Source organism: Miscanthus floridulus, chromosome 7 (assembly GCF_019320115.1).
Source record: "Miscanthus floridulus cultivar M001 chromosome 7, ASM1932011v1, whole genome shotgun sequence".
Lineage (NCBI taxonomy): Eukaryota > Viridiplantae > Streptophyta > Magnoliopsida > Poales > Poaceae > Miscanthus > Miscanthus floridulus.
Genome location: NC_089586.1, coordinates 75072102 through 75088108, shown reverse-complemented (window position 1 = coordinate 75088108; position 16007 = coordinate 75072102). Strand labels below are relative to the sequence as shown.

The 16007-nt window shown below is 49.3% G+C and overlaps 1 protein-coding gene across 1 annotated transcript in view; it reads right to left on the bottom strand.

Moving 5' to 3' along the window:
* Positions 1-15922: 15922 nt before the first annotated feature.
* Positions 15923-16007, bottom strand: part of LOC136465669 (uncharacterized) — a 2057-nt gene continuing 1972 nt past the window's right edge. Inside the window, exon 2 of the mRNA XM_066464314.1 lies at positions 15923-15970. Within this exon, the coding sequence (XP_066320411.1) occupies positions 15923-15970 (48 nt within the window). The remainder of the gene's footprint in view (positions 15971-16007) is intronic.

Below are 16007 nucleotides of genomic sequence, written 5' to 3'. Positions count from 1 at the left end.
TGGGAGATTACAAGGGACGGGTAGGGCTATGACCACCTGTTGCCACCCCTCAACTAGGGGGCACCGTCATATCCAAAGGTTCCTATGCACCCGAGCACCACGCCCGTGTACCAAGAAACTACCCATATCCCTCTAGGACTCTGACCCTATGGATCGACAAGCAAGAATATGGGCAAACCCGAAGGAACGACGGACCATCATCTCAACCCTAGCTCTACTTCTACTCATACAAGTCATATGAAATGTTAAGCATAAAGTTGAACATGTTAAGATCATAACACACAAACTATATGCTAGTTCAATATCATGATTATAACAAAACAACTATACTCTAGTTCTACAACATAACTATATTTAAGATATGAGAGCATAACTTTGGAAGAAGTCTTCATTGTATTCATGCCAAGCGTTTCTCTCTTTTCTCCCAAGGAACAAGCCCTCCTTGATAGCTCTTGCTACCTCACAAGACTACTACTAAAACTGAAAGAGAATACAAGTAGATACGTGAGGTGTGTAGCTCCAAATGATGTGTGTTTGAGAATGAGCTCTACCCTCTTGTTTATACTAAAGTGTGGTTCATTTGGTGTAGGTAAATTAGGAAACCGACGTGGACTGCCTCTGCATGCCACCATGCAACCGCCAGAGCAAGCTAGGCCTGAGCGGAGCTGGGGGCGGTGCAGGCACACCCTAGGTGCAACCACACCCTGGGCTGCTCTGCTCGCCACCGCCTTGCTCTAGTGGGCTTCTGGCTGGGCATGGGTCGCCTCCACATCGGTGCTCGGCCCAGGTTTGGCATGTAGGTGGGCTTTTGCTTTTATTCCCTTCACGCATTTTGCTTTACGCTTTTATTCCCTTCGTGCATTTTGCTTTACGCTTTCTGCTTTGAACCTTTTGTCTTGTTTTCCACTTGTATTCGAAGATGAGTCCTACAAAATAGTAATCTTGCAATACAAGTGGAACTATGTCAATAGCATATGCATATGTGTCAAAAGTTTGTTTATTTCTCTCGTTTTAGATAGTAATTGGCGGTCGGATATGATCGTTAGTGACCGCCAACAGCCGCCACTTCATCGGTCATCAGACACTAGGCCTCCACGCCCAGCCGGGTGACCACGGCAATCACATCGCCCATCTTGGCCAAGGTTGCCTGGACCCTCTCGGGGCCCTAGGAGGCAACTCCCTCGTGGCTCGCTCAACCATGTCATCCACCACAAACAGCACCTCGCCAGGGCACGTGGGATGGGGCCACACAAAGGAGTCCTCACCTATATGAAGCTCTTCCTCATGGCAGCCAGGGGCCACCATGCTCAAACCACTAGAAGCCACCTTTTTAGGAGAAGGGCCGGTAGCGGGCAACGAGCCCACACCAGCTCGAATGCGATCTACCATCGCAGAGGAGCTCTCCTCGAAGGGCGAACGTAGGGACACAATGGGAGGGAACCCGGCCATCACCCCAAGATAGTGTCATCGCTTGATGACTCTGGCCGTATGGGATGGCATGCACCGCTCCCTGAGGGTCTTAGGACTATGGGTCCTAGGAGGGGCTCTCTGTATCAGGAAGATTGATGAAGAATTAGACAACCAAAGTGCTATCAACAAGCATGATAAGGAACAAATCATAGAACGGCATACCTAGTGGAGCGTTCCATGAAGGGTAGGGTGATCTACCTTTCTACAAGCAATCCAGCGGAGGGAGGCATGACAGGAGGCACCGTCGTTAATGCCGCCGGGCCAAAGGCCGGCGAGGCACCCCCAGTAGCGTCGGCAGCACCGGTCTTCTCCACACTATTGGTATTTCTTAACGCATACAGAAATAATTCGTAAGCGCACGGAATTACCGTTGTAGCATTTCACCCGAAAGTATTTAGGGTATCGTATTTTCCACAGGGAACAGAGTTACTCTTTTAGCTAGTTCGTCCAAGGACAACACAAGGGTAGAGTTGGTATAGGTTGAGATGGATTCCTATGGTTTTAGAGTCTATGGATAGATAAACTCTACTTCTACTTGCTTGCTTCGAGCACTGACTTACACCTAGTCTGCCAAGCGATACTGGCCTATAGCTCTATGTCGTACCCAGACATGGGAGATTACGAGGGACGGACAGGGCTATCACCACCTACCGCCTACCCCTTAATAGTGGAGTATGAGGCAAACGAAGGTAGCCTCTAGCCTAGACAGCATGTCTACTCTATCGACTACTACTCTAGTGCGTTAAGAAGGGTTATCCGTCTTTATCAGAGCACTTCTACTAGAACATTCACCACAAGGGCGAATGACAATCTAGCAAACAAGTAAGGATAAAGATTAATTAATCAATAGACTTTATATCAAAGGAATCATGAACACTCACTTAGCAGAAAGCTCTGTTGAGGCACAGATGTTCGTCGAGGTACAAACTAAGGGAGATACCGACAAGTCCAGCTCTTCCCCGTATTCTCCCTCACATCTCTCCTGACTGACTCTACTAGCTATCTAGGGCCTAAGCCCTTGGAATGAAACTCGAGTGTGGTGCTCTTGATCCATGGTGTGGTGTTATGAATAAGAGGGGTGGCCTCCTTTTATAGGTGGAGAGGAGGAACAGAGGCCACTCAATGTGTTGCATGCCTCCATGCGTTGAGGTGGTGGAGCAAGGGGAGGTCGGTGTGAGGACTATTTTTGGAAGAAGCCTGGTCTCCACAGCCTTTGCATGTCACCTAGGAACTGACGTACAAAAGGGGTGGCGGAGAGGCGCCGGTAGGGGGTCGCTCGCCCCCATGGGCCGGCCGCCCCCTGACCAGGGCCCCTCGCCACCACCTTTGTGTTATGGGTCGATGCTCGGTCCTGGGCTTCTCCTTGGATGGTCTTTCGCCTAGATAACTAGAGTTGATGGGCCTTTCCATTTATTCTTTGCACATGTCTACTTTATGCTTCGTCGGAAAGCGCCTTCTTGGTGTATTTTCTATGTATTTATGTTTATGTCCTGCAAAATAAAAGTCTCCAAATACATGTGGAACTTGGTCAATGGTAAATGCATATGTGTTTAAGATTATTTAGCCACTAGTGTTTGTTTTGTTGTATTTCTTGGCCAATTTAGGTACATTTCTTGTGCTATTCCGATATGTTCTCCTGCAATTGGTCAAACACCAAACCTTGTGGAAATTGCTAGTTCTAAAGCCCTATGTCTAAGTTTGGTGTTTATTTGAGCATATTTTATATGAAAGTTGGTGATTAGAAATTGGAGTTCAGGACCACCAACACACACCACGATCCCCAGTGGCCCCTACATCCCTGGGCTCTAATATCCCTATGAGAAGTGCCAGGGACGTAGGGTGCTCAACCGTTGTGTTGGCAAGAAGATGCTAGAGGAGGTCTTCATCCTCTCCCCCAGACATCCCTAAGGAAGGGTAGCAAACCTCGCTGTCCATCTTGGTCATGGTGCCCATTGTGTTCTCAACACCTTGTTCCTAGATGGGAGCCTCAAACCCCATCGGAGAGGAGGTGACAGAAGCTATGCGTGAGGAGTCCCGGTCGCCATCGATGGCGACACAAGGACGCTTTAGGCTCGGCCCCCTCAACGGCGACAAAGCCACCTGTTGGCGATGCTTAACTCACAATTCTACAACAATCATTTAAGCAAAACAAAACAAATGTCAAGGTCAAAACTTAGAATTAGGGATTTTAACTAACATATTCCACAAGTTTTGGTGTATATATGTTTTTCAAGTCACAAACATAAAATACAAGACAAAATACGTGATCGAAGAAAGCGCAAAGCACATTTTCAACAAAAGCCCAAAACAACCAACGAATTTGAGCCAAGCACTGGCGTGGGAGCCATCCAGGCCTAGCCAGCAACCCACCAGAGCAAGGCAGTGGTAAAGATGGCAATGGGTACTTGAACCCCGAGTACCTGATGGGTTTTGCCCGCTAAAGAGGCAGGCATGGATAAACTTTTCTACCCAAGGGTACGTTTTGGGAAAATCCTTTACCCATCGGGTACGCGGGTATGGGCATGGGTGTATACTACCCATACCCATGTACCTGTGGGTAAGAAATACCCACAAGAATTCACTAGCCATCCTACTCAATTTAGCCCACATTGCCCAAATATTTGGCCCAAGCCCATATGAACACTGCTAATATATATATTGGTTGATCCATCTCAAACCCTAGCTCATTCTTATCCTCTCCCTCCTGTGTCTAGACCCTAGCTGCCGCAAACTAGACGGCACGACTCGCGCATGCTCTCCCTGCTACGGCGCCATCTCCAAGCGACCACACCGCACTGCCCACCTCGCGCATGCACTCCCCGCCGTGGCGCCGTCTCCATGCGACCACACCGCACTGTCCACCACCTCCCTACGCCCAACTAGATCAATGCCGAAGGCATGCCATTCTATAAGCACTAGGTCTGGAGGACACGAGCAAGAGCAGGGAATGATGCCTCTGTGGCTCCTCTGTCGTGCAAGCCATTGCTAAGCCTAAGGGCATCCTTTTGGTGGATGAAGCGCATGTGTCTTCTTTTTTATGACTTATCTGTTCTTGTGTTGCTAGTTGCTTTGCTGCTTGTAATATGCAGCATGCTGCAATGATGCATTCGTGCTGCTATATAGCATGTTATGGCATTTGCTTGTAATTTGCAGCATGTTGCAATGTTGATATTTCTATGTGAGTTCAGGGTGTTTTCTTGGGTATGGGTTATCCGCAGGGTAGCATTACCCACGCGGGTGCGGGTATGGGTGGATTTTCCTACCCACGTGCGGGTACGAGTAACTCGACGGGTAAAATTTTACCTGGCATGTGTGGGTACGAGTGGCCACCACACATCGGGTATGTACCCGTTGCCATCTTTAGGCGGTGGAGAGTGGGCTGGCCCCCGGCTCCACCTAGTCCCACCTTGCGTAGGCGGTGCATTCAATGCACGGAGAGGTTAGTTTCATGGGTGCTTTCCTAAAATACATCACTAAACCAACCTCCTCAAGCTATAAAAGGAGGCCCCCTCTTCACATTCATCATCATATATACACATTGGAAGAGAAGAAGAAGAGCAAGCCATATCTCCATTAGCTTCTAGCTAGACTAGAGTAGGGAGTGAGTGAGGAAGGGTTACAGGAATAGCAGAGTAGCGGCTCCCTCCACTTCTTGTACTCGGCAAGCCTTGTACATTAGGTGGATGGAGTGCCGAACTTGTTGGCCCCCTCTACACTTGTACCTCTATGATCATCTTAGTACTTGGAGTAAGAAGTTCGTGTTCAACTTTAGTATTGATTTCTTAAGCAAGTTATTGTTGTTACTACTTGTGGGTTCGTCGTTCGTCCTCATGGCGGGTGCTCTAGTAGAGGACTCCTGATAAAGACAAAAGTTCTAGGCCAACACTAGAGTAGTGGCTGATAGCGTAGATGTAGTGTCTAAGCTAGAAGTTACCTTCATTTGCCTCGTATCCTCTGGTTGAGGGGTAGGCGGTAGGTGGTGATAGCCCTGCCCATCCTTCATAATCCCCCATGTTCAAATACGGTGTAGAGCTGCAGGCCAGCATCAGTTGGTAGACCAAGTGCGATCCGATGCCTGAAGTGAGTTTGTAGTAGCAAAGTTATCTTTGCTTAAGGTTTCTACCCTTAGAAGAACCTCACTACTCGAGTTTCTCTTCATCTTATCTTTCTGGGAGAACTAGCTAAGAGACTACTTACACATCCGTTCCTTTGAGAAAATACGATACCCTAAAAACTTCCGAGTGAAGTGCTACAATGGTGTATCCATGCGCTTGTGGATTCCCTCTGCTTACGCTAAGAAACAACAACACCCACTTCCGAGTGGAACTCTCCACAATCATGGCATTCACCAGACGGTCAGCACTGCTCAGCCTGGCGCCATCGCCAGACCTGTGCGAGACATCAAGGGTGCTCTGAAGGGACGCCATGTATTCATCCTCTTCCTTAGAGCCCTCCTCCTCCTCCTCCTCATCATCATCATTCAATAATGAAGCTCCATGCTTTTGACACTCCATGTGCTTCATTGCCCCTTCCCACCTGAGACGCTTCCTCTCCTTGATGGTCGCCTTTTCTTGGATGGCCCACTCAACACCTTCGGGACGAGCGATATAGAAATGGGAGCTGAACGAGGGCACAAGCTATGGAAACAAGATCAGTCAGCTAGCAACTCCTAATGAAGAAAGGGAAGCAGGTCGAGGCGGCTTACTAGATTAGGTCAAAAGTTCACCGAGAATGCCTCCACCGCGCCTTCAATCGCAACAAGGGTCCTAGAAGAGACCAGCCCCCTGACCTGCTTCATGATCTTAGAGACCTCAAGCATCTCCATGGTCTCACAGGTCGGATCCTCGATCCTATAATAATCGAACAATAGGGCCGCTTGCTGCTTCAATGGCTGAACCCGTCGTTCAACCATGGTCTGTGTAACCGTGACACCATCTAGGCCAGCTGACACCCAGCCTTCGAGGATCTCTAGGATCTTTGTCACCTTTGACAATGGAATTTTGTTGCACCCCCAACTCCATGAGGCCAGCGTCACCAGCACGACTCCAGAGAAAGGAGGGAGGGGACGGCAGCAGCATCCGGAATGTAGAACCAGTGCCCGTGCCAGCCATAGTTTGAGGACTTTAGTGGTAAGCACGGATAACTGCAAGAGACCCCATGATGCATATGATGCTTCATCCCACCCATGGGAGAAAGCACACTACCATCAAAACCATGTACCTTGCGAGGTTTCACCTTGAAAACCCTCTAGAATAGGTCTTTGTTGGGACCTATCCCCAAGAAGGCCTCACACATGATGACAAAGCCTGCTAGTTGCGACACCGCATTGGGAGGAAGGTGCTGCAGCTAGACTCCATACTCGTGAAGGAAGACATAGAGGAAGTCAGACATGGGGACCGCGAACCCATGCTTGTGGAAGTTGGTGAATGACACCGCTTCCCCAGGCTACGGGTGGGGCACCACCTCCCTAGCGACAACCCTCCATCTGGTGACCTCCTTCGGTGGAAGGAGACCCTTCACCATGAGGCACTACAACTTCACTTCTGTCACCGATGAAGGTACCCATTATCCCATCTTGCATCGCAGGTGAAAGAAGGGGTAGTGGTGATGGAGCAGATGGCGACAGCGGCGGCACACACGATCTAGAGGTAAACCTCACAAACTCGACCCTTTTCCTTCTGTCTCTCCTTTAGATTGTAGGAATGGTGATAGAAGGCGAGAATGAGGTAAGGGACAGGCTCAGATATAGGGAACTATTTATGTGGCGGCGACTAGGGAAGTGAACCGCACCCACGTGGAGTCCGCCCTAGTATGGGCCCCATAAGCCCTCTAGAAATGAGTCGACACGCCATAACGCGTAGGAACACCATTAAGACGCGGAGAATCTGAGGAGGTCGACTGCCCCCAGGATTCACGCCCAGAGCCCCCCTCGGTCATCGTGACCACAAGGCACATACGCGATCACATGGTAGTGGATGCCGATAAGTCACGATCATGACTGGGGAGGCCCAAAAGCCCCTAGGCCCTTGTGCAAGGCAACCAACCATGACCACAGCCCAACATCGTGCTTAGGAAACCCATTCTTGCGCTAGTCCTTAGAAGGGCTCGAGGCCATAAAGGGATTGGGGCAGAGTGGCATGGGCCCCTACGGTTCTAATCGGTGGCGTGGAGCCACACAACAATCTCTCTTTGTGTGTTTGAGTTGTCCGCTTCGAAGTCGCCCGGGTTGACCCCCTCTAGGGGGAGGCATCTTGCCATCTGACCGCTATGGAGGCGGTCGAGGACCAACGGGTTTGACGACCAACAATTTATGGGATGTCTCTCGACGAGGCACAACTAAACTCCACATTGATTGGGGAGAATATTGGGTCTCGTTCGAATTACTCATCGACCCCGACGAGGCACACCGCTCCGACCGTGTGGTTACGGTGGACATGCCTCTCCCCATGTGGGGCAAAACCAAAATTTGCATGAAATAAGGCATCATGACCCCTGGGTCAAGAAGGGCATTAGGGAAAGAAGTAGGTGGGTGCCAATGACCCCGCTATTAGGTCAAGGTCTAGCATCGACTGTCTCCTCCCTGAGCTCCGGTTTCTTGACCCTCGAACAGATAGCAATGCATCCAACGAGGGCCACAATCCTGATGGCTCTAGGTTGAGACGACAACCTCAGGTCAGGGAAGACGACTCAGAAACCCCGGTACCGCCTGGAAGCATAACTCGAATCCCACAAAAAACAAGAAACAATCCCGAGCCAAGACTCAGGAAATATAACTCCAAAACAAACAAACTTAGCCGAGCACCATGGCATTCTACAAACAAACTTTCCTAGATCCTCGACATGGTAGAAGCGATCCAAGCCCTGGAAGCTATGATGCTAGAAGGAGGCTTTTAGGATGCTCCCCTCTGCCACTGCGAACAAACACAATGGAGAGGAGCATGTTGCAAACCACCTCCCAGCACCGTAGCTCCCGGAGCATAGGACGCAGGGGAGAGAACGGCAGCAACGTCGTCATCTCACAAGGATAGGGATGGCATGATGGAGCTGTCCATAGCAAGGACCACCTCGCACATCCTAACCGAAAGGCCCTAGAAGGCGAGGAGTTCGGGAAGCTGTAGTTTCGATAGCCATGCCGCCCCACCTTACCCTGTTCGCAAAACTCCTTCTAACACCAGCTGTTGGAAGGGGCAGCAATGACTCTCGACCGCCATAGATGACCCCCAGCATGACACACAATAGAAATAGCCCAATCCTCCTCATACTTTTCTGACAAATTTCTCCCCTCTCGTCTCTCTCTCAAGCTCAGCTTCGCAAAAAGGCCAAAAGCGAATATGCATGACCATGAATGGCTCGAACGGTAGGAAGGCCCCCATTTCTAGGCTAGGGATGGACTAAAAAGCTAGAGATCCCCGTACCACATGGCAAACCATGGGAGATCACAACCAATGTTAGATGCTCGTGTGAGGTCAGGAAAATCGAGACTCTCACAAAGGCAAGGTCGGTATAGCATCGACAATACCACTCGGTCCCACCTAGATCATGAACCTCAATACGTAGCACACTGACACAGCAGGGCTTAGCAGTCACGAACCATATCGTCAGGGCATCCTGATGGGGTAGAACAAAATAGCCACCTACCGCATTAAACACACTAGCCCACAAGGGGTTGAGCAACGAAGCTCGATAGGCCATGACTATGAACCCGCATTCAACATGCATGCATCTCAGCGCTTTCACGATCAATTCGTGATCGCAAAAATGCTCAAAGGGCTACTGTTGGGGTTATAACCCCAGGGTATCTCAAGACGTCGATTAGTTGATAGGCCGAGCGGCCCACGATGCATCAGCTAGTGAAGGCCTGAACGACCGAGGCCTAGCTGAGCTAAGTGCAATGGGCCTAATTCCAAGGCCAGGGTCAGCCATGACCCCTCCTTCTGCCTTAGCCGCATGACATGTAAGAGACTCATGACCCCTCCACCGTCTTGACCCCTGGCAGGAACGGAGAGAGGTCGAACCCAGCTAGGCATGCTTGCTCTGGCAAGAGTAGACATGCCGCACTGACCCCGCAAGGACCCAGGGGACAGTGGTAACCTTGGTCCGGTCAGACGCCATCCCTACGCCATGTAGCTTAGACAAGACAACATCACCCAGCAGTGACGGTCGGTGCGATACCCACCGTCCAGATATGGGCCGACAAGACGCATGTACGATTCTACCCACTATGGGATGGCCTTGACTTGGAGGCCATCTAGGTTGGCAGGAGCCACGACCCCAGAGCTCGAGATTGTGGCCACCTACTTCTCAAAATAATCAGGCGATCGATGACCTTGGGGCGGTCACCAACTCCTGTACGACGCCCCCATGAAATTAGGAGATGATGACAAAGACCACAGCGGAGATCATGTCGTACAGGACTACTAGTGAACATCCACCGTGACTATAGTGCCGCCACGGCCGTCACAGTAGCACCACGCTAGACCTTACCGCGATGTGGGCACAAGACCATGACGACAACCATGCCTAGACGTGCACCACAAGACGGCGTAGCTTGCAAGTCAAGTTAGCTAGGCTCCTCCCTCAGGCTCACGGCCCCTCGGTCGGAAGAACAAGTTGCTTTGTACATGCCCTGGCCCCGAACTTTATATAAGGGCAGCCAGATCATCCTTCCCACCATCTTGAATCTTAGACACCTTCGGACTCCTGAAGCTTTCCTTCAGGCAGTTCATCTCTTAGCTCTAGCTCTCCTACCGCTTCCACCATTCTTGCACCCCCATTGTAAGAATTTCAGAGCATTCAAGTGAGGAACATGCACTCGATCATCTCTGAGACTGGACGTAGGACTCCGGCCTAAATCAGTATAAATCTTCGTGTCTTTTAGATGCTACCATCATCTTTCTAGAGCAGTGCGGCAATCATATAAGTTTACTAGTTCAGTTTACAAAACACTGACAACTTGAGATCCTTCCTGTCGGTCGCAGGGGCGGTCGCTGTCGGCATGCTATAGTCCAACACAGTCATGTAAGGCCTCGCCAGCACCATCGTCATAAGCGCCATGATCACGAAGATGGCAAACGTCGGTGTCGTCCAGCACCTACGCTCGATCACTAGCATGTTGAGAGAACGCATGTTCTCGATTGATTAATAGGAAGCTACGTGCAAAGTATAGGTAGGGCGCGCACGACGCACCTTCCTCTCCTTGCTGATGAGTTCAACAATGCCACGGTGAAGATAAGTGCGACCATGCCCCACGCGACCGCGACATGGACAGTGCCCACGGACCGTGTCTGCGAGCAGAGCGCTTGCCACGATGGCGCCGGGGGAGGCCAGCACGGTGGCGTGCTCGGGACCCGCGCAATGCGCTAGGCGCGGGTGGAGCGAGCACACTACCACAGCATGAGCGCCATGAAGGCAGCCTCCCGACGTGACCACGGTCGTCCCGCCGAACGACATGCCGAGGAGGCCAAGCTCCTTGAGGATGCAGGCAAGTATGGGCAGCGCCGTCACCGAGAGTGTGGCGCCGACGAACACGCAGAGCGGGAGGAAGGCCACGAGGGCAAGGGCACGCATGCAAGTTCCACCTGATTTCCCTCCCGTGTCTCGTCACGTGAGCTACAGCTGTCTCCAAAGATAGGTCATCGCCACTGTGGACAGCCATGTCAGTTAAAAATAAAAACAAAGTAGTATGAATTAGGTCAATTAAAAAGTTTATGGACCCAAAAAATTACTTTCGTAGTTGATGGATCTAAGTAAAACCTAGTCAAAAGTTAACGAACCAATGATACATTTAACTCTAAACTTATTTAGAGACATAAATGTTAATATTGTTTACTATAAATTTGGTCAAAATTATACTAGTTTCATTAAAACGAATCCTATATTTATATTTTTTTTTACCGAGGAGTACGACAACTTTCAGTTGTCGGTGATTGTCTTTTCATGCTTCTGCCTTTGATCGAATTGACAGCTTTTAATTGGCCGTAGTTGCCAATAACACTCTCCAAGAAAAAGGTCAAACTTAAGCTAGTTTCATTAGCAGGAGTCATATATTTACATTCTTTCGGGGACTAAGGGCGTCCCCAACAAGACTTTGGGTTAGCTATTTCAGTGCTGACTGTACTAAGAATCCAACGTGGAGGAGAGAGAAGTCTGGAAAGTGAACTCGCAAGCGCTTGTTCACTCGCTAAGCTCGCACACTCCCCATGAGCACCGAGTCTCTGCCCTCCTACACTTTTCTATGTTTGCATGTCAGAGCTTTCTACTTTTATTATTTCTCTTCACTCTTACCTCCACCTAAGCTGGCGAAGTCGTGAGCTCCATTGCGGACGCCCTAAGGGAATACGTAGAGCCATTGACAACTTTCAATTGTTTGTGGTTGTCTTTTCATGCTCGCGCCTCTGATCGAATCGACAACTTTCAATTGGCCATAGTTATTCAGGCCTTGTTTAGTTCCTCCTCTAAAGTTTACTCTTTATCATATTGAATATTTGGCACATGCATAGAGTATTAAATATAGACTAAAAAATAAATAATTGCACATATTGTGACTAATTTACGAGACAAAATTTTTAAGCCTAATTAGTCCATGATTTAACAATGTGGTGCTACAGTAAACATATGCTAACGATGAATTAATTAGGCTTAATAAATTCATCTCATGGATTACTGAGGACTTTTGTAATTTATTTTATTATTACTATCCAAACACTCCCATGTGATATCCCGATGTAATACTCGATATGACATCCCTAAACTTTACTTAATGAATTTAAACACCACCTCGATAACACTCTCTAAGAAAAAGTCTTATCAGAGTCTTTCAAATGTCTATAGAACTACTAGGACCTAGATGGCTGGAGCTTCAGGATATATTATATAATGGAGCTCTAGGTCGTAACGGTTTTATAGACATTTGAAAGATGTGTTGTATATCTTTAACATATACTACTTCATTTTATAAAAAGAGTCTCTGCAGAACTCGTGCTTTTCAAACTTTCTCAAATTTAACTAGATTTATAAAAAATATTAGTAATATTCATATGTCCAAATAATTTTACTATAAAAATATATTCAATGATACCAATTATGTACCATATATATTAACGTTTTCTTATATATATTTAGTTAAAGTTAAAAATCTTTAAATTTTTGGAAACGAGAATAACATTTTTTATGGGCATGGATAAAGTACTAGGAACCTGAATTTGCATCCAGTCCGATCCTCTCAGTAGATGGATAGTACATGTCAGAGTAAATATTTTCACGCGTGTAGCTAGGGAGAATTAAATAGGATAGCTTAGTAAAATATTTTGAATGTGTGCAGTAAGGGGCGTTTGGTACAGCTTCTCGGACGGCTCCTAGAGCTGTTTTAGAGCTTCACCAACCAAACGCCCTTTCAACCAATGGCTCCATGCGAGGAGTCACGGATATTGCGCTGACTGGAGCTGTTTCGTGTGTGTGGAGCTAAAAATACCGGCTTCATCCGGCTCCCTCTCACTCCGGTGGCCCAGCATGCAGCCATGGACTAGCTTGCCCAGGGGCGTGAGGAGGAACCTCAGGGCTGCAAGCGAGGCCGGCTTGGAGAGGGCGTCGGCGGTGCGGCAGGGCTGATCAGAGCAGAGGCCGTCGCAGGATGGAGGAGGTGGCCAACGCCGAGAAGACTGTGACGTGGATGGAGGTGGACGAACTGCGACGGCGGTGCGTGCATTTGAGATGGGGGCGATAAGATAAGGCCAAGGCTTGCGGTCTGGTGCAGATAAGATGAGAGGAGAGAGAATAAGGAGGAATTTGTTCCAAAGAAACTAGGCAGCGTGTCCGTGCTGTTGCTATGAGATAACTAAATTTTTATACTAAAAACACATGGATCGTACGATAAGATAGCAATACTGTGAAATTAAATATCAATATTAATGTGACAATTAATCAAAAAAACAAAGTTCGTAAAATTAACGTAGTTGCGGATAGCGTGGCAGGTAGCGTGTCCGTGCTATTGCTACGAGACAACTAAATTTTTGTATTAAAAACACATGGATCGCACGATAAGATAGCAATACTGTGAAATTAAATATCATTATTAATGTGACAATTAATCCAAAAAGCAAAGTTCGTAAAATTAACATAGTTGCGGATAGCGTGGCGTCGCAGGCTCACCAACTCTACTGTATAAACCTTTTCGTGTGTTGCAGCAAGAACAAATAACGCCCTAAAAGTTTGAGCATGAACGTGTTGTATTGTTAAAAAAAACGATAATGCAGGCGTGATGTTCGGAATGTCAATATTACAAATTAAATTTTGTGCATGGCTAAAATTCTCATTGATGGTTTGTAATCATCAAGGTATGCATTTATAGTATTATACATTTGTGCACACGCACATAAAAGTTCATATCACCATAACAAGATTAATTGATTCCTCAATCTTTTAGAGCTAACCATCTCTTTGAATTATCAGTTTGCTTTCATACACGACTGGTATACTAAAACCACCCTTCATATTTTAGATAAGAGTTAAATGCACTAGAGATCCATTAACTTGTGAGGAGGTTCCAGTTAGGTCCATTAACTTTCAAAGTGGCTTTTTGGGTCCATAAAATTAGTATGTTGTATCACTTAGATCCATATCCCTCTACGTGGGTTTCTTATGCTGATGTGACCTACCGATTTGTCCTTCTAAAGCAACTATTGACGCTTCATTTCGTCAAATATGTTGTGGACGCGCGAGCAGGTGCCGCCACCACTGCTGTGGGCGCGCGAACAGGCCCGCCGCGGACACGCGGGCACGTGGGCGAGGTATGGAGCACTCGAGGCTTGGCTGCGCCCCTAGGCTAGGCTGGCCGCGTGCCGCTCTCCCATCTCCGTCAGCACGGCCAGCTACAACGTAACGAGGCACACCCGGAGCACCCATCCTCGGCCACGCTCTTCGCCGGCGCCGACACCCTGCCACTGCCATGGGTGTGCGCGCCGGGGCAGCCGCGCTTTGCCCGTGGCCGCGGTCCCGACCGCATATCACTGCCACCGCGTGGACCTCACGAGCCCCGCAGTCGCCGCCTCCGTGCTGCCGGTGGCACATCTCCGTGAACACGCCCTAGTAGGCGAGCGAGGACACACGAGCAGGCGCCGCCGCCGCGGCCACACGAGCGAGTAGGAGCAGCCAGCGTGTGGACGCGCGTGCGAACAGGGGTCGCGAGCACCATCACACAGAGAGAACAACTGCCATGCCACTGCACGCCACGAGCGCCGACGGCGTGCTCGCGTACGTCGCCCTCACGCTCGCCGGTGCTAGGTGCTAGTGCCATGGCGCCGAGAACACACTGTTCTGCAAGGCCACTGTGTACGAACCCAGAGCAGGGGCGCCGAGTAGGCGCGTGTGGGTGAGCACTAAGCAGCCGTGTGAGCATGCGTGTGCGCGTGTAGGATCGCGCGAGTAGGAGAAGCGAGGCTTGGTCGCAGGGTCCAACCGCGACGCATGGAGCGCGTGGGTCGGAGGCGGCACCGAGGCTTTGACGTGGCGCTTGTGTTCTGTGAGGCTCAAGCATGGGCGACAGCTGTGGGTCCGCGGTGGAGGAACAGAGAGCCAGCACCTTTTGTTGTTGTGCTGGCAGTCTGGCCGTAGCCTGTCTGTCGTAGCCTGCACCATCGGGGTGTCATCGGCAAATGCGGTCAGGAGCATGGCCACCCTGTCACGCACATGCGTGCTCAACGGACACCGCACCGAAGCTAGACTCGAGCACACGGGGATGCCCAGGAGGAGGATGGCGGCACTCGTGCGTGATGCTGGTTCAGCATCGCGCGTCGCAGCCGCCGGCGCCAGCAAACCCACGGCAGCAGAGTGCGGATGCTCAGGCGGTCGACGTCAACGCGGGTGACCGAGGCATTGAAGATCATGGACAGTGGGCGCCCTCCCTTGCCGGCCTCGAGCGATAGCCAGCCCGCTCGACCAACCCCAAGGTGGCTGCCCCACGTAGCTTCTAGGTGCTCGCGTGGCAGCGTGACTGCACCAGCATGGGCAACAGGTCGCTCGCACACCCGTGTGGCTACGGTAGCGGCACCGACTTGCGCGCTCATAATGTGTTTGACAAAATGAAGGGTCAATAGTTGCTTTAGATGGACAAGTTAGTAGGCCACATCAGCATAAGAAGCACATGTGGAGAGATATGGACCTAAGTGATACGGCATACAAAGTTTATGGACCTGAAAAGACACTTTGAAAGTTGATGGACCTAATTGAAACCTCATAACAAGTTAATAGACCTCTAGTGCATTTAACTCTTTAGATAATAACATGCCTTCAACCATATGCCCCTAGGTTCATGCCCGTGCGTTACTACGTGTTTAAAATTTTATTTTCAATTTGTGCTTTGGAGCACTCAAAGCATAAGGGCACTCCTAATGCATAAATCATCATAGTTTCTATGGACATTAATTGTACTATGTAGCACCCGGTTTTAAGAACAAAATCAGATACGCATCATATGTGAGCCCAGGAAGTCAATTCTCACATATAGCTACAAATAAGGGTAATATCAATAAACAATGCTCAAT